At 32.1% G+C, this 24,644-nt stretch overlaps 3 protein-coding genes across 5 annotated transcripts; 2 read left to right on the forward strand and 1 right to left on the reverse strand.

Moving 5' to 3' along the window:
- The first annotated feature begins 3,142 nt into the window (after positions 1 to 3,142).
- Positions 3,143 to 13,928, forward strand: LOC124924033 (5'-3' exoribonuclease 3-like). Of its 2 annotated transcripts, XM_047464068.1 has the most exons (24): positions 3,143 to 3,277; positions 3,454 to 3,694; positions 3,811 to 3,913; positions 3,994 to 4,070; positions 4,152 to 4,343; positions 4,499 to 4,618; positions 4,710 to 4,772; positions 5,215 to 5,364; positions 5,467 to 5,631; positions 6,221 to 6,298; positions 6,383 to 6,469; positions 7,047 to 7,388; positions 7,585 to 7,680; positions 7,908 to 8,003; positions 8,884 to 8,954; positions 10,289 to 10,417; positions 10,485 to 10,561; positions 10,648 to 10,688; positions 10,785 to 10,859; positions 10,952 to 11,109; positions 11,556 to 11,660; positions 11,760 to 11,835; positions 12,790 to 12,869; positions 13,009 to 13,928. In XM_047464068.1, the coding sequence occupies exons 2-24, from the start codon at positions 3,491 to 3,493 to the stop codon at positions 13,625 to 13,627; spliced, it is 3,204 nt and encodes a 1,067-aa protein (XP_047320024.1). In that variant the 5' UTR covers positions 3,143 to 3,277; positions 3,454 to 3,490; the 3' UTR covers positions 13,628 to 13,928. The 2 variants fall into 2 exon arrangements, with proteins under 2 accessions (XP_047320024.1, XP_047320025.1); XM_047464069.1 differs by lacking the exons at positions 3,143 to 3,277; positions 3,454 to 3,694; positions 3,811 to 3,913 and having other exon boundaries at positions 4,156 to 4,343; positions 7,585 to 7,683; positions 7,911 to 8,003.
- A 2,244-nt stretch (positions 13,929 to 16,172) lies between these two features.
- Positions 16,173 to 18,912, forward strand: LOC124925591 (L10-interacting MYB domain-containing protein-like). Of its 2 annotated transcripts, none has more exons than XM_047465636.1 (3): positions 16,173 to 16,322; positions 17,695 to 18,032; positions 18,118 to 18,912. In XM_047465636.1, the coding sequence occupies exons 1-3, from the start codon at positions 16,295 to 16,297 to the stop codon at positions 18,688 to 18,690; spliced, it is 939 nt and encodes a 312-aa protein (XP_047321592.1). In that variant the 5' UTR covers positions 16,173 to 16,294; the 3' UTR covers positions 18,691 to 18,912. The 2 variants fall into 2 exon arrangements, with proteins under 2 accessions (XP_047321592.1, XP_047321593.1); XM_047465637.1 differs by having other exon boundaries at positions 17,698 to 18,032.
- Positions 18,913 to 21,332: 2,420 nt separating this feature from the next.
- LOC124927657 (WEB family protein At3g51220-like) lies at positions 21,333 to 23,205 on the reverse strand. The gene is made up of 2 exons (XM_047468113.1): positions 23,040 to 23,205; positions 21,333 to 22,002 (listed from the first exon to the last, which is right to left on the reverse strand). Exons 1-2 carry the CDS (start codon positions 23,202 to 23,204, stop codon positions 21,490 to 21,492), a joined length of 678 nt encoding a protein of 225 aa, XP_047324069.1. The 5' UTR covers position 23,205; the 3' UTR covers positions 21,333 to 21,489.
- Between the last annotated feature and the right edge of the window lie 1,439 nt (positions 23,206 to 24,644).

Genomic DNA, 24,644 nt, shown 5'->3' on the forward strand with positions numbered 1-24,644 from the left:
GCTTTATTAAGATTGCATGGTTTTAACATCATCAAAAATGATTTTTTTTTGGATTAAATGAAATCATCTGATTTTGATTATTTAGCTTAAATAATCAAAAAGAGAGAAATTGTTGGGAAAAATTAAATAAAAAGTTAATTAACTTAGAAGAGATTGTTGGGAAAAACTAAGTAAAGAGTTAATTAAACAGAAATTACAAAATATTAAACAACTGATTTTGATGATGTTTAAATAAGAATGAAGCTAAGTTGTCTAATTGTTTCTATGCAGGTGCATCAGACTTTACTAACTTAGACGTGGTCTAAGCAGGCTAATTAGACGTGTTGCGTAGTTAGACGTTGAGGTCTAACTCCATTAGATGTGGTAGTCTAATGGGAAACGTAGTTAGACGTTGACGTCTAACTCCTTCAGACAAGTCTGAAATGATACGTAGTTAGACGTTGCAGTCTAATAGATACATAGTTAGACGTTGAGGTCTAACTCCATTAGACGTGGTAGTCTAATGGGAAACATAGTTAGACGTTGGCGTCTAACTTCTTCAGACAAGTTTGAAACGATACGTAGTTAGACGTTGCAGTCTAACAAATACGTCGTTAGACATTGAGGTCTAACTTCATTAGACATGGTAGTCTAATGAGAAACGTAGTTAGATGTTGGCGTCTAACTCCTTCAGACAAATCTGAAGTGATACGTAGTTAGACGTTGCAGTCTAACAGATACATAGTTAGACGTTGAGGTCTAACTCCATTAGACGTAGTAGTCTAATGGGAAACGTAGTTAGACGTTGGCGTCTAACTCCTTCAGACAAGTCTGAATGGATGCATAGTTAGACGTTGCAGTCTAACTCCATTAAACTTATTGGTCTAATGGAACACGTACTTAGATGTTGACGTCTAACTCCCCTAGACTTGGCAGTCTAATGGAGCACGTCTAATGCCTCGCTTCATCAGCCATTTGAAGTTAGTACCCACGATTAACTAGCTGTATGTTACTCCTGCTCCACTCATCCGTGCAGTCCAGTACATCAACTAATTGCATCTAATGAACAAACGACACGTACGCAAATATTCTTCCAATAGTTTACTCAGTACAGGACAATATAAGAGAGGATATTAAGAACACTACCAGTCTGGTACGACCACAATCCATTTGCTCAGAGTCTACTGTACTCTTGTCCTATGGGCGACCTTCCAATGGATGTCTGTCACGTGTCTATGAAGAAGATTCGATCGTTGGTGTCCTTCTACTACAAATAAATGCTCAAGGACAACGGACGAATCACTGATTTTCTTGCTCACATAACTGTCTTATCGAATTACTCTTGCACTTACTGATTTCTATCATCTTCTTAGTTTAAGAGAGAAAAATCAAAACACTATCTAGCTGAGAGATATTGTTCATAATATTGTAAGTTGAACAGAGGTTGTTCTGTTCAACAGAGTGTTAGCTAGTCAGTAAGCTGTATTTGATTCAAAGAGTTTAGTGAAATCCTTCCGGTTGTGGAAGAAGGGGTGACATAGGAGGGTTTGCTCCGAACATCCATAAAACAACATGTTGTGTTCTTTACTTTATGTCTTTCATCTTTCATTGGTTTAAGCTTCAAATCCGACGAATACTTCCGCCCTTGAATCTGTTTCAAGAGTTCGAAGGATTTGCATAAAATAGAAAGAAATATTAATCCCTAACATGATTCTCATCGAATCGTTTTTCATAAACGGTTAACAATAATCAGACCCTAATCTTTATTGAAAAGACTGATCCTATCCTATCGTATTGACTTATATATATATATAATTATTGATCTTCATAATTTAAATAAATATTAAGAATATTTAAATTAATATATAAATAAATAGAAAATAAATTATTATTTTATTTTCTAATTAAAAAAATATTATCTATCATATTAGGACAAGTGTCTCCACTTCAATATTATTATATATATAAACAGATATATCATTTTTAATTATTATCTTTAATATCCAATTAGTTCATATATTTTACATTTAAATTACTACATTCATAAACAAAGTAACTCAAAATCCTTTCATCATTAAATATACATTTACAAAATGTAAATAGAACAAGATTTTAGTTTTTTAAGAAAAGCACAACTAAAATTTTATTTAAATTTTTTTTTACATTTTGTTTACCGAATTGTTAAATTGGGACTTCTTATAGGAGTCAATTGAGATTTTGAATATATATTTTTTTAACTTCATAATTTAATAGTCGTTATTGTTAAAGTTATACAAAATGAGGTTTATTTTAACAGTTTCAAACGTCGTTAACTTATTGTTTAAATTTTATTTATAAACAAATATGTTAGATTGTCAGATTGTGGCTCCTTACTGGGAACAGTTGATATTTCATACATTTTCTTTCGAACTTCACATTTTGAGACTTCTTAGGGTTAAAGTTAAACAAAACAATATTTAAAGGTCCTTAACTAATTATTTATGTGATATTTATAAATAAATAAAAAATTAATTTACTAATTTAACTACTAAATTTTAGTAAATTAAAAATTTTGATTACCGATTTTTTAAAATTCGATTATCAAAACTCTCAATTCCCTAAAATTTGATATTTAAAATAGTGACATTATTTTATTTATTTATAGATGTCACTAGATAATAAGTTAACGGTGTTTGAAACCGCCTCATTTTGTATAACTTTAAAAATAAGGAACACCAAATTATGAGATTTAAAAGAAGATGTTCGAAATCCCATTGCCCCAATAAAAAGCCTCAATTTGACAATTGAGCCTATATAAATAAATAAAAGATCTATATCATAAATCGAACTACTGAATATCAACGAATTGAGTATTTTAACTATCGATACTATAAAATTCAATAGTTAAAACCTTCGATCGGTTAAAATTCGGTGGTTAAATAAGTGTCATATTTTATATATTTATTATAAATTACAAGTAAATAATAAGTTAATAAAGTTTGAAACCGCTAAATAAATCTTTGTTTTCTAGTAACGACCCCAAATATTTGACATTTAATTTTTTTTATATTTATGAAAATGAAAAAAAAAAAATTAGATTGATTTTTATTTTATTTTATTGTTATTTAACCAAGAATCTTACACTTGGTATGTCTGAAAATACAAAATCACCCTCTCATGTGTTGAAATTGTGACATGTCCATTCTTAGTATTTACTGAATTCGGGCGGGTCATATACGTCATACAAATCATTTCCTTGCCCTAGGTCGTCCGTTAACGAAGCCCGGCAACCCTGAGACGCTCAGGCTGGTTCTTAAAGGTCGAAACTCTCCCTCTCTCTCTCTCTCTCTCTCTGTATCTCCTCTGCTTAGATTCTCAGTTCTGTTAGGGTTAGGTTTACTCCATCATTTCCGCTCTGTCTCTTAGAAGTCAAATTTGCGTATAATATATATATAAGTTTTGCTGTTTCAATCGGTGATACATTTATTGAAGCAGACTTTTGAAGCTCGCGGAGTTCACATTTCGAGCGAGAATGGGAGTTCCTGCTTTTTATAGGTGGTTGGCGGAGAAATATCCGATGGTTGTGGTGGACGTGATCGAGGAAGAGCCGGTTGAAATTGAGGGAATTAAGATTCCTATCGATACCAGCAAGCCTAATCCTAACAACCTCGAGTATGATAATTTGTATCTGGACATGAATGGGATTATTCATCCCTGTTTTCACCCTGAGGACCGGGTAATGTGCTGAATATATATATAAATATATGCATGTGTTTGGTAGTCTGAAACTTTGTAGTGAATTGGAGGATTTCATGCATAATGAATATTTATCTGTCTTTTTTGCATGAACAGCCTGCTCCCGTCACTTTTGATGAGGTTTTTGAGTGCATATTTGATTACATTGATAGAATTTTTGCCATGGTGCGTCCGAGAAAGCTCCTATACATGGCTATTGGTGAGTAATAAGATTGAAGCATTTCAGTCAGTTACATTAAATGTGATTATTGACTGTCATGTACTCTGTATGTTTGGCAGATGGAGTAGCACCAAGAGCAAAAATGAACCAACAAAGATCAAGGCGTTTTAGAGCTGCGAAAGATGCAGCTGACGCTGTATGTTTCCTTCATCCAGTTTATTATATTCTCATTGTGATGTCTCACATTTTGACTTCTACGGATGGTTTATTTTCTTAGGCAGCTGAAGAAGATAGGTTAAGGGAGGAGTTTGAGAAGGAAGGTAGGACGCTTCCTTCGAAGCTGAAATCAGAACTCATAGATTCAAATGTTATCACCCCTGGAACTGGATTTATGGCTGTTTTATCAGTAGCCCTGCAGTACTATGTTCATCTTAGGCTGAATAATGACCCTGGATGGAAGTCCACTAAGGTATTCTGGAAATAAGGCCCAACTGCATTATGCAGTGTCTTATTGATGTTGGAATAACAGGCCAACGTTGATGTAATATCATCCTAATCATTTTTGTGCATGAGAGCAGTGGCATGAATCTAGTTCTAACTTAATAATGTCTTGATATTATGCAGGTTATACTTTCTGATGCAAATGTTCCTGGTGAAGGAGAACATAAGATCATGTCTTATATTCGTTTGCAGAGAAACCTTCCTGGCTTTGATCCAAATACACGACACTGTTTGTATGGTCTGGTATGCACTCTTCAACATGTTTTGAATTTGTGAATCTCTAGCTATAAAGCTACACTACAACTTTGTTGCTCATTTCCTTCTTGCTCAACAGGATGCAGATCTAATAATGTTAGCATTGGCTACTCATGAAGTTCATTTTTCAGTTCTAAGAGAGGTTTGTATCTTCCTATCAATAGATGTTTCACTGTATCATTTTTAACATTCTTGCATTCAATTGGTCTTCATCATCTAGGAATTTAGTTAACCTTAAGTTTCAACACTGAAGGAAACATGGCACTTATAAATATTTTTTATGAAGTCTTGACTAGTATTTTTCTTTCCTTGGATCTTTTGTGTTTATTATATTCAATTTTAATTATATTTTTTATGACCTGGGTTTATTCCTGGGGTGGCTAGCATGAACCCCCCCCCCCCCCCCCCCCCCACACACACACACACACACACTCATGACTCCCCCTTTAATTCAGAGTGTTAGTGAGAATCGAACCTGAGACCTTTGGTATTTATATTCAATTATTTATACTAAGACGTGGTTTTGTTTGTTCTTTTAGTGCTATTGTTTTTGTCAATCCTTCCTGATATATCTTATTTATCAGGTTGTATTTATTCCTGGACAACAAGACAAATGTTTCCTTTGTGGTCAAATGGGTCATATGGCTGCTAATTGTGAGGGTAAGGCAAAGAGAAAGGCTGGTGAATTTGACGAGAAGGAAAGTGCGGAAATTATACCAAAGAAACCTTTCCAGGTTCACTTCTGGTCCTGTTGATTGGACAGCATGATGTTTTTGGCGTTTAGCGCTGTTCTTTCTCCCACTTGTAGGCTTAACTCAAATTTGTGGATTGTGCAGTTTGTCCACATCTGGACCCTTAGAGAATATTTGGAATATGAGATGAGAATTCCCAATCCTCCTTTTGATATTGATCTAGAGCGCATTATTGATGACTTCATCTTCATGTGTTTCTTTGTTGGGAATGACTTTTTGCCCCATATGCCAACATTGGAGATTCGGGAGGTACATCTTGCAGCTATTTTGATTCTTGAGCACTCTTAAATTTTTGTTTTCTTTATTATTGAAGAAAATACATTGAGGATTGTTATTGAGGTTGCATGACTGCATCCATCTTTACGATGTAAAATGATAAAGTACTCATCATTATTGTTGCAATTAAGTCTCCATATGCCTGCACAAAGATTTAAATACCTTACTGAGCGATCTTGGTAAAACGCCATTTAAAATGAATACAATTTCTTAGTTTATGCATGTTGGTAGTAATGCAAAGATTACATTTGTTAAGATTTTGTTCGAAATGTCTGAAGAAGCAGAGATAACAAATAGAGATGTTTCCGGTGGCCCATAATGAAGTAAATGATCTGACTTCATATGAGTTACTAAACTAATCTATCTACTATCGTCATGTGTAACGGAGTCACAAATATTGGAAGAGAATTTCTTAGCAATCTTAGGACAAAAGAGAAATCCTTTAGGCTTAGGTGATATGATGCAATCAAACATATTCTCCCTCTAGATAATTAATCCTTTTTTGTCTAACCATTTCTTACTGATCTTAATGGGATTTGTTTTAAATCTGGTTGCTATACAGGGTGCAATCAACTTGCTTCTTTCTGTATATAAGAAAGAATTTAGGTCATTGAATGGATATCTCACTGATGGAAGCAAGGTACGATCGACTAATATGTTGATATCAATCCTTAAGTCTTGTTCACGTGCTGACTTTCTTGCTTACTCCTTTGTTATTTTTTAGCCCAATTTAAGCAGAGTAGAGCATTTCATTCAGGCAGTGGGTTCATTTGAGGACAAGATTTTTCAGAAAAGAGCTCGATTGCATCTGGTTAGTTTTTCTTACCATTTACACCAGATCATATTCCTGTTTACAAATGTGCGCCTTATGCAACTAAATTATGTCTGTCATATTCAACATCAAATTGTCCTTTTCTTCCATTTCATATTTTTATATCACATTCCTTGTACCACTTAGTTTGTGAGGCAACAGGGAGATGCAATTGATCTTCTGCCTATATGGTATGCCATCTTTAGTGTTTGTTATTAGTTATTACTTATTAGATCTCCTAGATGTTATCCTTTCTTTACTTCCTGCTGCCCTTGCTTCACTGCTGTATAAAAAGTTTCATAAGTCTTAATTTGTTTTAGTTGGGCCTTCTTTGATATGCATGCAAAACTTGTGAAATCATTGGAAGATAGTTTATTTAGTTGCATTCATTGTCTTTTATCTTCTTTTGTTTGTTTTCACTGTCTTTTTCCTTTGAGGGTAATATATTTTCTTTATTGTGAAGATTTTATTTCCCAGAAAAGAAAATTTGTAACTGTGATAATATTTCTTTTTGAAAAGTGTAACTGTGATAATTCTGAAACATTATATCTCAGTAAAAACTGTTTTCTCACTTTAGAGGCAAGCTGATAGGATCAAACGTGACAAAGCAAGTGCCAAAGCACGTGCAAACAGAGGGGATGATGCAGAACCTCAGTTTCAACCTGAGGATCTTGTTCCTGTTGCTAGGTTTCATGGTTCTCGTCTTGCTTCAGGGCATGCCGCGTCACCATATGAACAGAGTTCTGCGTCTGTTAGAACTGAAAGCAGCACTGGGAAAATCACTGATGGTGCATCAGAACATGAGATAAAAAAACAACACTTAGAGTCTCATGCCAGGCCTCAAAAAGCTTCTCGTTTGTCTTCTGGAGCTACAATAGGCGCTGCTATTGTGGAAGTAGAGAACAGTCTTGAAACAGATGTACGTTCCCTGCTCCTGTTGTTTCTCATTGTTATTTTGGAAGACTTGATAAGGCATTTGTTTATTAGATTATATTTTTGATATCTAGTCCTGATTGGAGGTTTACCAACTGCCAACCCAAGGTTCCATTATGATTAGTACCGGCTACTGTTTTTAAGTTGTTTTGCTGCTTATTGGTTGCATTTTCCTCTTTCAGATTCATGAAAACAAAGAAGAATTCAAGACAAAGCTGAAGGAGATAATTCGTGAAAAGTCAGACTTATTTAACTCTGAGAATCCAGAAGAAGACAAGGTCTCGATTTGGTTACTATTTTCTTATATCAGTTATGAAGGCATATGTGGGTCTGATCTTATGTGACCTCTTTCAAATTCATGGGTGCATCATTTATGAATCCATGGAATTTCATATGAAATTAGATTTCTGTTAGCTATATGCATAAGCTTTGGATGCCTTAGCTGCCTATATCTCTTTTGGACTAACCCGTTTGATTCTTGTTTTCTTCTGTTTTTGGTTATCAGATAAAATTAGGAGATCCAGGGTGGAAAGAGAGATACTACGAGGACAAATTTTCAGCACATACTTTGGATGAACTAGAAGATATTCGCAGGGATGTTGTAAGTATTGCAAACAGAGTTGTTAGTGATGCTTAGTGGGAATACTTTATGTTAGGTTACATCTTTTATTATTGATCTTAGTTCATCTACTCTGGAAATGCGATCTTGACGAGCTATATAGTTATTAGTCTTAGTTGGCTGGTTTTGCTATATATTAAGGTTCAACATATTGAGGTTGACAGTCACTGAATCTTTTATTAAGGTTCATCTTTTATTATTGATCTTAGTTCATCTACTCTGGAAATGCGATCTTGACGAGCTATATAGTTATTAGTCTTAGTTGGCTGGTTTTGCTATATATTAAGGTTCAACATATTGAGGTGACAGTCACTGAATCATTTATTGACGAATATATAACTGAACGCTTAGAAGGGCAAATATACCACAGAATACTTTAACTGGTGCACAGATACTCATACATCTTCTTTCCTTCATTAAATTCCTTTAATAAAAAACTTAACACCCAACCCTCCTGTTAACACCCAAGCCCCTCCTTTTAATGTGGAATGACTGTTAAGTTTTCTAATCTAACATAAATTAATGTCGGAAAGATGACAGTTGATATTTTTGCACCAGTTAAAGTAGTTTGTGGGTATATTTGTCCTTTTACAATTCATGTATATATTTGCAGCCTTTAGGAATAATTCATATGTATATGTGCCCTTTTATCCTTATTGTGTTTTGCATATAGATAAAGTCTTCTGGTGCAGTTGAACTCAGTGAGACAAACTTCAAAGAAAACTTAATGGTTTTAGCTAGTTGTTTTTTGCATAAACCCAACGCTAATTTTAGACTTCTTGGCCATCCCTCCTACTAAATTATGAACATTATGATGCTTGTGCGATTGAAAGTCAGCTTATCTGATTTTATTCTTTTGTAGGTTTTGAAGTACACTGAAGGCCTGTGTTGGGTTATGCACTATTACTATGAAGGGGTTTGTTCTTGGCAATGGTAATAACCTGCTCTCTACATCTTTGTGTGTATGATCTCTCATTTTTCTAGACTGTCCAAGTGTGAGTGGTTATTGTTCCAGAATGTATCTCATCTGTGTTGCACCAATAGATGAGAGAAAAGTCTGTATCACCTACCATGAAAAAGTGATTCCTGGTAGTTAGTGTAACTTGTGGTATGTGTGTATCCAGTTATGCTAGATGGTCGGTGTTAAACAGATGGAAATGTAACATTGTCAAGGGATTCTATCACAGTGCGACTAATTTGAGTCCTTGTATTTCAATAATTGATTGAGCTATTTAGAACTAGAGTTGTGATTTAATCACTTAGGCCAAGTTCTATAGACAATTTGAGCCTTTTCCCTAAATAATATACAATGAGTTATGAAGAGAAGATGGTGGGCAATACATATAGTAATGAAAGTATGGATCCTACGTAATGGGATGTTTAAGTATGAGAGAAACTGAGGACTAGATGAGTGGAGTTTAGTGACCAATCTGATCAAGGATTTGATTTGGTTCATCAATCGTTGTTAGTACTCGATTATTTTTTTATTTTATATATTTTTTTAATTAGCATGAACCCACTTCGGGCGTTCTTAGTGAGAATCAAACCCGAGACGTCTACGCTTTCCACTTGAGCTACTCTAGTGGGTTTTATGCTTGTTTATGTGGTATGTATTGTGCAAAGGAGGAAACGGGTCAATGTTTTGTTGGCATCTGGTTGTGATGGTTACTTTTGAAACCAAAATTTTTGTTATAAATGATAAATTGCGTAAGTTGTATCTACTGCAGAATACCAACAATTCATTACAAGTCATGACATATATTTCCATGAGTTAATTCTCTTTATCCAACATAAATTTTCCGATCCTCAATTCCTCCCTCTCTCCACTCCATAATGCTCCCTTAGAGATTCCGATGGTTATTGTGTGCCTTAATGTTCTAAATTGCCATCCTTGGTGGTTTTCGGCCTCATGTGTAGAGGCCTTTCTTTTTGTCTCTTTTGTTAGCCTTCTCAGGGGATCATTTGTTTGGATTGGCCTTTTTCTTTTAGCGCTTGTATCTTTCATATTTTGTGATTTGTTCTTTTTTAATACGTACGCATTGCTGTTTCAAAAAATAAATATATTATCTGGTTTTGCGTTCTCCTATTGTTCTTTCTTTGTCTTGGTGTCTTTATTGATTTCATATGGGGTTCGATTCCTAATTCTGGAAATATTGTTTTTTACCTGATAAGTACTTTTGCCTTTTGTGGTACCTCACCTGTTTTTCGTGTTATTTTCTTACATGCTTAATGTGGTTTCCTGTTATACTGTGCTTTTGGCTTTGCAGGTTTTACCCTTATCATTATGCACCATTTGCATCTGATCTTAAGGGTCTTGGAGAGTTGAATATATGTTTTGAACTAGGAACTCCCTTTAAACCATTCAATCAGCTTTTGGGTGTCTTCCCAGCTGCAAGGTTCCTTTCCCTGTGCCTATTTTGATAGTAGTTTTATTTATTGTGTTCTAACAGATTTTGTTTGCAGTTCTCATGCACTTCCTGAGCAATATAGGGAACTGATGACTAGTCCAAACTCACCTATTATTGATTTTTATCCTATTGGTATTTACTGTTCATCCTTTGTATGAAACACGTTATTAACATTTGATTTCAATTTATAATTTTCTTTCCCTCAATCACTTTGACAGATTTTGATGTTGACATGAATGGCAAGCGGTTTGCTTGGCAGGTCCGTTAAAAACTAGCTTCAGAGATTCTATCTAATTGAGGAAATGGCTAGTTTCATTTTTATAGTTAATTTGTTTTTCCTTCTGCTTGCCTACAGGGTATTGCCAAATTACCTTTTATTGATGAAGTTCGCCTTCTCACTGAAGTTGCCAAAGTGGAACATACTTTGACGGTATAGACTGAATTTTTCTTGGAAGTAGATACCTTTGAATTTAGTTTCTTTTGCTTGATAATTTTTCCACCTATGATCTTCTGACTACTCAGGAGGAGGAGAGCCGAAGAAACAGTGTCATGTTCGACATGCTCTTTGTAGCATTATCTCACCCTCTTTCACCTTATATATTTTCTCTTGATGCTCGTTGCAAACAACTGACACAGAAAGAAAGAATGGAAATACAAGAGCAGATTGATCCAAGGGCCAGGTGCGTTTCCCATAGAAAAATGTGCCACATGTGTATGTATAAACGGATGTGCTAGGTTTCTGTGTATGCTAGAAAGTGTTACACAAATTTTCTCTTGTTTTCCAAATAATAGCTTCAAGTATACATAAATTCCTTTCTCAGTATACATAAATCCTCCAGTTTGTCACTGTATTCTTGGTATCTCCATGCTCTTGTGCTGTCTTTTGAATGGGTTCTATGCCCTCTTGCTCTAGTGTATGTTTGGACTCAACTCGCTTCTCATGTCTGAAATGTGGATAATTATTATCACTAAGGTTCACCTTCTGAGTGAACATTGTTTTCTAAGTGCCAATTTTCCATCCACATAGATCTTAAATATGCATCTTCTCGCTTTCAACAAATGCCTGGCATCATGTTCAAAATAGACATTTTCAACTATGTTCTGATGTATCTTGGACTACATGCAGTGATGGGATGAATGGTTATATCTCCCTCTGTGCTGGAGAGCCCTGCCCACCTATTTTCAGGTCACCTGTTGAAGGGATGGAAGATATTATGGACAACCAAGTGATGTAAGTTTATGAATTCCCTGATTGTTTTGCTTCATGTAAGGAGATTCAATTAAGCTGTCTAATATTGTTTATTTTTTACTTTCATGGTACTGTTGTCAGATGTGCAATATACAAACTTCCAGAATTACATGTACATATTGCTCGACCACCACCAGGTGTTATATTCCCGAAAAAGGTACTTAAGTAAAATAAATATCTTTCTGATGTGCATTTCTTTTTGGCTGCTAAATCTTCCATACTTTTTTAGTCAAATAAAAAAGGTCCTACTTGCACAAAATTCCATTGTCAGACATGTGTTGAATTTGAGCTTCTTCTCTTGGCTTTGTTTGATGAAGGATTATTTGGATTTAACCCAAATAATCCCTTATCCCATCATCACTTAAATACTAAATATTCTTACTTTATTTTTATAACATTTTAAAATATTAAATACAGAGGATATTTGAATCATTAACCTAAGTAACCCCAAATAATCCACCTTTTCATCAAACAAAATTGTGAACCTCATTCTGCTATATCAAACAAGCTCTTATTAATTGGATTGTGATTCCTTGCTTCTGATTTGGGTTGAGGTAAGAAGCCTAAGATATGGTGCCTTTAGGATCACATATGAAATTGTGTTAAAATGCATTCAGGTGTAACTCTTATAGTTCAAAAATTGAGCCTATTTGAAAACTCATATTTTTTCACAATCTATGTCAGTCACGATTCCATTGAAAACTCGCCAAAATTGAAAGCGTTCCTTTTTCGTTTGGTTAAAGATTTTTTGGATTACATCAAATATGTTTTTTAAATAATCATCCAGAACATGCTTCATTTGGTTTACAATTTATCTTTTAGATATGATCCAAATTATAATGTAATTTTTTTATTCTTTTGGTTCACGATGATTATTGTTTCTTTTGTATCATGATTATATTATATTTGAGATTAGTATGATTTTTTTCAACAAACATAACAAACGTTGAATTTTCAGATCATCATCAATTTTGAAAATAATCTATAACAAAACAGGCCAATACTTGTTTATTTCCAATATATGTGATATATGTTGGCCCCTTGTTTTTTCTTTTTCTGTACAATTCATAATATAGTGTTCAAACTAACGCGATCCTTCATTTTTTCCCAGACGGTTTCATTTGAAGATCTGAAACCTCCGCCTGCTTTATGGCATGAAGATTCCGGAAGGAGGCCATGGGAAAATGGCAGGTAACATTTTAATCACATGGAAAAAATTCCTGTGTTACAAGCCACTAGATATACAAGTTTTTTTAAAATAACGTTGTTTAGCACGACAGCATCATTTGCAGCAAGAATTATTTCATTATTTTTCCTTTTCTGTTTCCAGGAAAGATGGTCCCGGCTCTTTTTCTGGACGTCAACTAGGTGATGCTGCACATCGACTCGTAAAAAACAACTTACAAACGAGGCAAGGTAATAGAGACGGGTATAATAGCCAACAACCCTACGGTTATGCCCAACCCCACTCAAACTACGACGATAATAGGCGCATGTATCATCAGGAGCCTCATAATAATAGGCATGATCATCGTCATCATTATCAAAACAACAACAATAATTATAATTACAATCAATCTTACGAGCCTCAAGATCCATACTATGCCCCCCATCCTCCTCCCCCCCGACGTGAATCGTATGATCCAAGCAGAAGAGAATATCCTGTACAAGGTTACGGAGATGGGAACTATCACAATAACCGCCCTATGTACGAAGCTCATCCTCGTCAAACTGACCCAAATGCTTATCAACAATATGGGGGATATAATAATAATAGTAACCACCCTCCTGGTACTTACCAGCCGTATGGAGGACCTCAACAACAACAAAGGGATGCTGGTTATGGATCGGGGAGAGGATATGGTCGGCCACAAAACAACAACAGCAACCAGTTCTCGGCATTTGATAGAAGGCCTCCGTCTTCGTCCTCATCAAGGTATGGTCGCTAGAGGTGCGTTTGTTTGTATGCTTGACTCAAATTTCATTCTGAGATGATGTATACTAGTTTGATTCTTTTTACCTTAGTTTTGTTATTATTTTTTACTGTTGTCAGTATTATTGAATTTCAAGTATAACTGGTTAATAAGAGACTGGTAGTAATAGTAGTAGTAGTACCAGCAGCAAAGCAATTTGGGATTTTTAGTTATTTTTTAATGTTGTACCAAAAATTCAGTTTTAAATTTGATTGCTGGGAAAGTGACAAATGTTCTTTGCAGATTATTTATTTAGTATAATTGCTTGATTTGTTAATATAGTTTGAGATAATTGTTTATAATGTGCTCATTTTGATTGGTTGGAGCAAAGTAAGTTTAGTTAGCCCCATAGAGTTGTCCTCTCTTCAGGCTATTTTTGTTGGTCATTGGTTTGGTTTAACATCCTGATCATCGGAATGCTTATGTTACATGATAACCTACACATTAATCGTGCCCTACCCTCAACTACCTAGATTCAGGTTGAGTCGATTTACATTGTTGTTGCTTTAGTTTTCGTTTGTGATTTTGCTTTTGCTTTTAATGTTGGCTTATGTTTATTGCTTTGTTGTTGCCTTCTTGTAACCTTATATGTGATTATAGATCAAAATTGTTATGTATCTGATATCTAGAAAGAACAAAAAATAAGTTAAAAACACTTCTAAGTTTTTTTTAAGAAAATAAAAACACTTCTATGTTACTTAGAATTGTGCAATATGTGGTTGAATATATATATATATATATATATATATATATATATATATATATATATATATATATATATATATATATATATATATATATATATATATATATATATATATATATATATATATATTTTTTAGCAATTCTCTCTCTCATTTTGATTCTTTCTAGTTTTTTGCCCACTTTCTAATTGTATTTGTTAGGTTGAAATGTGTATATTTTGAAAAATAAAATGAAACAAAATTTATGCTCAAAATTTTTGTAAATATTATTTTATAAAAAAATGAGTATGGGATAGTTCTAACATTAATAGATATGAATAAATGCTGTTTTGTGTTAATTGAGGAGTTTATTTTAATAAATTATTAGATAAAATATTATTTAATTAATTTTAAAAATAAATAATATATAGTTATAAAATTAATTAAGTGAGTTTATTTATTTAAATAAGTAATAATTTAGTTTTGAATTTATCTTTATAAAATTAAAATAATTTATGTATTTTAAAATTGTAACATTATAAATTTAAAATGGAAAGAAAAAAAGTATAAGATTTTATAAGGCAATTTAAAATTTTGTGCGTAATTAGTCTGTGTACTTACATGTAATCAAATCATCCTTTGTCATATAAAATGACTGAAATTGAATTTATAAACTTTATTCTTAAGATCTAATTTTCTTTACATATTTTTTAAAGTGACTTTTTTTTTTGTTAGTGTACATTTGTGCCTATATAATATTATATAATATGTAATAATTTAATTTATTAGAGTAAATCAAGTAGTAAAAAATATGTCTAATAGATTGTTTTGGAGTTCAATTTCCATAATGAATCTCTTAAATTCAATTAAAGATCAATTGTACTACTTTTTTAAAAAAAAATAATGGTATAAATTAAATAAGTTTTATATAACAATTGACAAATAAAAAAGAAAAAGACAAACCAGGTCAAATTATTAGAAAAGTATGTGAATTATTTTATACTCAACATAATTTAATTAAAAATACTGTTTTCAATAGATTAATTATTTTTAATTATATACATATATATGATCATGTGATTTTACTAGCTTTGAAAATTATATATTTACACCTTATAAAAAAATATTATATATATTTATTTATAGTGTAGTAATCTTTAATAGAATTATTTTCTTAGAAAATTTAAGTAAATTCATACACAAACATACTGATTTTAGTTGCCTTAAAATTTTTTTGATTTATTATTATTTTCTTATTACAAATAAACTATACTATATATTTATATAAAATATTTAACGAGACAAGAATAATTTTAATAATATTCCTTCAAGTAAAACAATATTGGGACTAATTTTTTTTTTCATATATTTATGATCCGGATTTGATTATACAAAAAAAAATAAAAATATTTTTGTATGTTTATTAAAAATTATAATGATGTAGGAAATTTTAATTCAAAAAATACTTTATTTTGTGTAATATTCAAATAATCTTGAAACAATATAAATATATATCAAACAAAACAAATTAACTTTCTTTTTTATATTATTATACTTCTGATATTTTTTTTTATTTAAATATGACATTTAGTCTCCTTTTTATTTTCAAACAACTTTTACTTTAAAATAATTTATTTATTTAGTATGGATAAAGAAAAAAATAAAGTCACTATATAATAAGTCAAATATTAAGAATCTATTGATAAAACTTTTGAATTTATTTATCATTTAAAATACTTTAATATTAAATGAATATAATAATAATAATAATAATTAAATATAATAAATTGAAATAAGTAAGATATTTATATATAAAAAATAGGTCTTTAAATTCCATTTTCTTTGAGACCAGAAAATCGCAGATGAGAGAGAAAGCTCGTACGTAAGCTTTAGGCTTTTGGTTTGGTTTTATCTGTCGGCTGTCTGTCTGTCTTGTAGAAGCAAACCTTCTACTTCTCCGATGCCGTTCGACGGTCTTCCTTTCACAGGTAAATCAATCTCTTTCCTCAATTCATCATCAGATTACGAATCTCTTTTCAACGATGAGTTTTAGATTTCAATTTTCTTATCTGATTCCGTCATAATTCAATTAAGATCAATATGATGCGTTCGCAGTTGTCCTTAGATAGATATACGATTTATGATTTACTGTCTGTTTATGTGTGAAAATTGATTCAAGGTTTCATGAACAGAGTTTATTGGTTGGTTGTGATTGAACTAGGGATTATTTCATTGATAGATTCTTGTGTTTTCAATGTTGTTTGTGTGATTATAAGAGGTTGTTAGAAATGTTACAGATTTCTTTGATTGATAATAGAAATCTAAGATTGTATTCTAAGACTTGTAACCTCTTATCTAGATATCAAGAAAGTGACTTAATATAATGTGAGTTAAGCAATGTCAATAATCTTAGAAGAGTCTTACTTTAAGAGACCAAGAAATCTCAAGTTCGATTCCTACGGAGAATGTTCTATGTTGAAGCTTCCCAAAATTTTCAAAAGAAAAAGAAGAATTTAATCTCTTAGAGCCTAAAGGAAAGGAACTAATAGAATGCAAATGGATTTTCAAAAGGTTCAAGGCAATGTTAGTGGCAAAAGGTTTTACCATAAGGGCAAATTCATCAATCATAGCCTTAATAGTTATTATAGTATAACAAGGCTTTGAGCTCAAACAAATGATATCGAGACAACATTTTTGCATGGAAAATTAAATGAAGAAATTTACATGAGAAAACTATAACATTAGGTAGGGAGTATGAGCAAGGTATGTTTCTAAAAGAAAAGAAATCTTTGATACAATCTCTATTTCATGAGATTAAAGTTTGGTTTTTGTGTTTAATAAAAGCAACATCAAGAACTTTTTTGATGTAGGTTGCTTTTTGAAATAAACCTATATTTTGTAAACAGCCTTGTTTGTATTTAATATTTAAAATGTTATAAAGGAAAAAAGTACGAGGTAATTTGGTTGAAGATTTGATAGATAAAATGCTTGATTATGGAATAAGGGTTTATTCGGACAACCCTTCATCAAACAAGACCTGGGAGACAGTATTTACTACCAAGATAGGAAGCATCATAAATGTAGACTAGGGTTCCAAAGGGCCTATCACACGAAGAAATATCTTAATATTCTTAATTCGCCAGCTGTGTGTCGTCGTGTGATTGACCCTTCAGAACCCTAGTCTCCATTTCGTATCAACATGCTATTGCATTTTCTGTTTACATTTGTGACATATTGCTTACTGATGTCTACAAAATTCTTGCATTATAACATGTAACACTATGACAAATATCTTACCTATTTTTTCCCCTAGTTATTTATTGTATGCATTTTTCTCATTGTACAATTTTTCTTGAACAGTAGCAATCATGGATTCACAGATGGATACCGAATTATCCAAGCAAGAGAGATCTAGAACTAGATGGACACCAGCCCTCGATAAAATATTTGCAGATTTGGTGGTCGAGAAAATTCAACAGACCAACAGGCCAAACAGCGTTTTCGACAAGAAAGCATGGACACGCATTCGCGACGAGTTCAACGCGAGAACCGATCTCAATTTCAATAACAAACAGTTGAGGAAACATCTGGACGTTCTTCGTGTACGCTATGACAGCGTGAAATCTTCGTTAGTCAGGAATAGCTTTACTATGGAGGAGGCTTGCTCCGTCGGTTTTGACTTATGGGATGATCTAGGGGTATATAATATATATACATTTCAATTCATTTTTCTATTTGTAATTTTTCTTTTAACCGGTTTTTTCTTCCTTTTTTTACTTAAAGGCCCAAACAAAACAAGTGACAACAACCAAGATCAAGGACTGTCCCATTTATGAGCAACTATGTGTCATATTTTCAGATTCTGGTACAGATGGAAAGTACGCCCAATCAAGTCATTTTGAGGAATTGGAAGTTCTTGCTAATGGAGACTCTGGTCAAGAAAATGGAACTCCGATTCCGAAGAATCCTCATGAGGCGGGTAAGCCTTGTTCTGTTCAAAGTATCGTGAAGATAATAAATGATCGTAAAAGGAAACATTCGTCGGAGAACGGTTACTCCTCTGAGCAGATAAGAAAGGACGAAGAGAATCGCGACTCGATGGCTAAGGCTATGATGGAGATGGTTTCTGCATCAAAATCTTTGGCGGGTGCGAAGGCTAACAAACGTGAAAATAGATTCACGATAACCAACTGCGTGAAATCATTGGATGAGATGGATGGAGTTGATCTTCCTCTTTACTATTCTGCTCTGAATCTGTTTGAGGACTCTAATCTTAGAGAGTCATTTCTTTCTCTCAATGGAAACCAGATGAGGTTAAGTTGGCTTCGTGGTAAGTTCTATTCACTTTACCTATGAACTTGTTGTGGAAATGGTGAATTATTGAATTGGTGATAACAGTTATAGCCTATATACTTATTTTTTTTGGACAAGAAGTGTGTTGGTTTTCTTTTTAAGTTATATTTGCTATACTGTGAACAGTTGGATATGATTGTTGGGTTTTTTTTAGGTCAGATTCACTTGTATCTGTCTTCTTAAAAACCGCTATATGAAAATTATTGTTTACCCAAGGTTTTTGGTTGTTTTTTGATGTTATTATGGTTAAATCTTAAGTTAGTCTTTTGTTTATGTAATGAGAATTGAGAAGGTTTATGAGTATGAGCTTTCTATTGAGGAAAGTTGTGACTCTTTTGATTGCGGTTATCCACAATGCTCTGAAGTGAATCAGTTAGAATAATTTAGGGTTTTTGTAACCTCCAAAGGGGTCAATATCGGGTCTTGTCCTCGTTTGGGTTGGGCATTCATCCTTGAAAAAATTGGGGATTTTGTCACCTCCAAAGGGGGTCCATCGGGTCTTGTCCTCGTTTGGGGTCGGTATTCATCCCTTCTCAATCGACGTTAAGGAGGACCCCCATTGTAGTTTTGACTCTTTTGATTGCGGTTATACACAATGCTCTTAAGTGAATCAGTTCGAAAAGTTTAAGGTTTTTGTCACCTCAAAAGGGGTCCATTGGGTCTTGCTCTTGTCTGGGTCGGGCAGGACCCATTGTAGTGGCGACACCTGCCACCCTTTTTTCAAACCTAAAAACACAACATATAATTTGGGGCCCCAAATGAATTATGGTATGGAATGGTTTATTGTGAATGAAAAGATGTCATCATGGAATTAGATCATTAGGCTATCTGCTTTTTCTTCAAGTCAAAGTTATCAAAAGGAACCCTGCATGGATTTATTTATAACTTTTTCATATTTATAATATGTATTCAATATTCTAATTTATTTTAAAATAAACAAAATTTAGTAACAAATTAGGATTGGTTAACAATATATATATAATCAAAGTTATAAGAGTCATTTAGAATAGGCTAATATAGCATATCATAACCTTGTTTTCAATGAGAATCAAACTATGTTAAACAAAGTTATGACATGATTTTCATGAGTTAAACCGTATGAACATCAAAACTAGATACAACTCAACAAAATAAAAAAAATCTCAATCATCAATGTCTAAGTTCTAATTTGATCTTAAATCCATTTGAATTTGAAACATCGGGATCGTTTCCAACAAAATTGATGCTAAACAAAATACAATCTTCAAGGTCTAAGTTCTAATATGATCTTAAATTCACTTGAATTTGAAACCTCATTACCGACTTCGCTTCATTCAACTTGATTTTCATAAATGTTTGTATTTCTTCTGGCTATGTATTAATCATTTTAGTTCACAATTATTAATTAATTAATCAACTACTAATAACTCAACATATGTACTATGTCATGAGTATTATTAATTAAACATACAAAGAAACACAATGATAGTATTGAGCTTCTTAGAGATTGTTTCTATAGAGAGAAGTTAAAATGTCATGCACAAAGTGAAAGCATTCATTCATATACAAGTAAGATCATAATCAATAATCATCATGATCTTGACCAACTCATATTACAAGGCCATATATATTAATCATCGATCTTCCACAACATGTTATTAGAAATCTAAATAGGTTTTTTCAACTTCTTTCAAATGAAGGCCACCTTTGGCAAGATCCGTCGCATCTTAATGCGTTTCTTCATCTTTTCCAAATCATCACCTAATTCTTCTCCTACTCATTCTTCGGTTCGAAGAAGATCGAAGAGTCGGGTGCCTGTCTCATCTGAATTTGGTAATTTCACGAGGAGATCGATAGAAGAAGTATCCGACCCGCCAAGGACTTCAAGTAGCAGCTTGTCACATTATTGTTCAAATTCCCATTATAATGAAGCCATTGCTGATTGCATTGAGTTCTTGAACAAGTCCTCAAAGGAAAGTGTTTTAGAGAACCATTATAATACTTCTTTTAGTTGATATTTATGTTATTATCATTTCATTTGGGCATGATGATTTCATTCATTTTATTTTATTTCAGATTTATTTATGTTATCCTCATTTTTAGGATTAATAAAGAAATAACCCATAAAATATATCCTAAAGATATTATTCTTCATAAATTTGATATACACTAGTATTCACTACTTTGATGAGTTCTTGCAATTTATCATTGAGATGTGAGAGTCAAATATTTTTTATTTTGATATATAATGTAATAAAATATAATAATGAAATATACATATTGATGATAATGTAATTATAGGTTAATCATCTCTTCTAGCCTAGCAGCACCCGCTCGAAGCCCGCCCTATGACCCACAACTAACAATGCAAGAGGTGGATATCCTCATGCCTCCATGAGGTCTTGGGTTCGAGCCCGTCGGGCGGCAAGTTCTGCGCCTGGTTAAATGGTTAAGTGTGTTTGCGGGCTATTTGCTTAACCCGCGGGGATTAGTCGCACTCCATAGGAGCAGCGAACCCAGCGTTTTAAAAAAAAATAATTATAGGTTAAAATGAGATTTTATTTTGTAACTTTTTTAGCGTTTAGGAACATATAAAACTCATCCCAATCAATCTATTAAACTCATCAAAAAAATGTTTATCACAATTAGCAATATTTATAAAGAAATGAAATAAAAAAAAAACTCTTCAGTTATGGATTGATTGTTTTACATGTTATGATCACCTCAAGGAAAACATAAATAAATGAATAAATGATGAAAATTACTTTATGAAGCAATTAGTTTTCAAGTATATATGCATTATCTTTTTTAGTTGATAGTTAATTAAGCTCTTGAAGTTGCTAACTTTTTGGAGCTTAATTTCATTTTAGAGAAAAATCCACCAATTAATGGGATCAATGGTTTCTTATTCTTCTTTTTAAGAGAACCTAGCCTCTCCAAAACCGAGTCGCGAACATCATTGTCCGAGTTTGGCACTATGACTTTAGCAAGCGAAGGACAATTTGCAAAAGTAACGTATCTCTTCTTTTGAACTTCGTGAATCGAGACTGTTTGAGTAATTGACTCGGAAGATTCTTCGATACATTTGAGATCTTCAATATCATTTTCAAACGTTATTGATTGTGCATCATCTGATTCTTCGTGCTCCTTTAGTTGTTTGAGTTCAAACTTCGTTTTCTCGAGTTCTTCTTGTAATGAGTATATGCAAGTTTTCATAAGCAAGCTTTCCTCCTTAGCTTTTAAGAGACTTTGTTTTGCCTTATATAGTTCGGTTGTCAATGAGCCACACCTAGATGAACCCTCGCCTTCTTCCTCGTCACTTTCTTCGATCTCAATCTAGATAAACTCAACTAACAAAATTATTATACTTTTTTTACACGATTATATTACATTATAAGTGGGACATTTATAAAAAAAATCAACAACACATATAATAAATTATGACATTGACAATAATTTATCTCTTTTTGATTATTTCGTCACAAAAACAGTTAATGCTATTTTTAGAAGAAAAAATATTGTAGTAAATAAAAAAGTAATATAAATGAACGGTTATTTTTTAAAATTATAGTTTTTTCTTTGAGAAAACTAATACAATCCATGAATAGTTGGTATCCACTTAAATTTAATTTCTTTTTTGATGTGAGAATGGAACCTAAATATAACAACTCAGTTACAAAATTTGAAAAAAAAAATATAAATGAATGGTTAACTTTTTATTAAATCATATATTTTTAAAAAAAATTAATACAAATTCAGTATTGATGGTTCTTCACTGAAAAAAAATAATAATAATAAGTGAGGATCGAAAATAATTATAACAGATTAGTTAAAAAAAAATGGAAAATGAAAGAAAGGAAGAAAAAAAATATTGTCGTAAATAAATAAAAAATAGTATAGATGTTTTTTTTTTGTGTGGGAGAAACCTAATATAATCTTGATATTTCTCCATTTAAATTTTGATTTCTTTTAGGTGAGAATTTAGAATTGAATCCAAATATAAAAAGTTATAAAGGAAAACAAATTCACTTACAAAATTCTTTTACTTAAAAAGTGAGAATCTAACCTAAATATAAATACTTATAAAACTTAAAAAGTGAAAGAAAGGTAGAAAAAAACATATTATATAATAAATGTGGTTATTTTTGTTTAAATCATAGCATTGATGTTTCTCTAGTTAAATTTAGAAGAAAAAACAATTAAGTGAGAATCCTAACCTAAATATAACAAATTGATTACAAAATTGAAAGATTAAAAATAAAGAAAAATCAAAAGTAAAATAAATTCAAAAGAATATTAACATATGAAAATAACAGTTTTGAAAACATCCCAGTTTTTAAATATGATTAATTAATAGTAATGAATAATATTACCATCTCTTTGGGCTTATTGAGATAAATCTTTCCAGCTAGAACTTTGTCACCGAACAAGGTAACGGCCTCCTTCACTGATCGGAAAGGCGGCGTTGTGTCGATCTCCGCTCGACTGATTATTCCGGCGATGTTCTTCCTTAAACCTCCTTCTTCTTCTTCTTCCATCCTTTTCTAGGCTGGATAGAAATTAGATATATATGAATGATCATGTGATTTAAATGGGTTAGGAAGATGAAAAGAGAATGAGTATATATCTTTGCTCACATACAAAGGAAAGGTATAAAAGAGCTTCTTTTCTTTGCATCCACTTCATAACACTATTCTTTTAACTTTTTATAGAAAAACATAAAGAAAAAGCTTTTAGAGAGAACTAGAGTTTCAACCAAACAATTTTTTTTAATAATAGCATACAGGAAAAGAATCTAAAAATTAAAGTTAGTGTTGCTTAAAAAAAATTGGGACATGCTTGAAGAAAATTTTGAAAAAATTATAAAGGAAACGAGTGTATTAATATCAGTTAGGAGATAAACGAGTCAAGATGTTCATGAGTGTTTCGAGTCAATTGAGTAGTTCGATTTTGAAATCGAGCTCGAGTTCGAGATTTATATTTTTAGTTCGAGTAGATCATTTTATAAACATTTATATTTATAATATATATATATATATCATTATATCTTTTATATTTTTATATATAAGGAGTAAATCGATCCTCCACAATCCATGTAATATTGTCTTTATCATTGATAGGGTTATTATTGTACTGATGAGCTTGTAAAAAAAAAATCAAGCTTGAATAGTTTGAATTGTCAACCAGTCGAGTTCAAGTATATATAATACAAATTCAGTCGAGTACTCGATTCCACTGAGTATAAATTCAGTGGAGTACTCGATTCCACTGAGTATAAGGATTCAGGGTAGGGCTAGTCTAAGGGTAATTACAACATATGCATTTTTAAGGATTAAACATTAAACATATAATGCTAATATAATTAACCAACTAATCTAAGTTAATTTTATATTAATTTATTACATCTATATGTTTTTTTAAAGGTTAAAAGAAATAAAAGTTATAGAGAATCCCATAAATATCGTCTTTATTTATTTTTTTTAAAAATTAGATAAACAAATAGTAAATTAAAATGAAAAAAATTAGAGAAATGATTGGGAGGGGGAATTTGAGAGAGAGAATGGGGAAGGGAATGATGTGACGTAATTTGATTAGCCAAAAAAATAACAAAATTTCTCTCTCTTCTCACCTTTTATCATTTTTTCAACACATCATTCTTTTCCTCATTCCCTCCCTCAAATTCCCTCCCTGTCACTCCTCAAAAAATTAATAAGAATCTCACCTTGTTATATTAAAAAAAATTGTAAATTTAAGTCCATCTCAATCCAAACTTAACCGGTAATATTAGTTTATAGGAAAATTTTGATATATATAAAAGTCTATTATCACCCAAATTATGATCAAATTTAAATTCAAGTTTTAGTACAATTACTTAATAAGTATTTTTTTATATGGATAATAATTCATCAGGAGTTATCATTTGTTCTAACTAGGAACTATGGTAGCCTAAACCAAAAGTAAGATTATTACAAATAATG

Source organism: Impatiens glandulifera, chromosome 2 (assembly GCF_907164915.1).
Source record: "Impatiens glandulifera chromosome 2, dImpGla2.1, whole genome shotgun sequence".
Classification (NCBI taxonomy): Eukaryota; Viridiplantae; Streptophyta; class Magnoliopsida; order Ericales; family Balsaminaceae; genus Impatiens; species Impatiens glandulifera.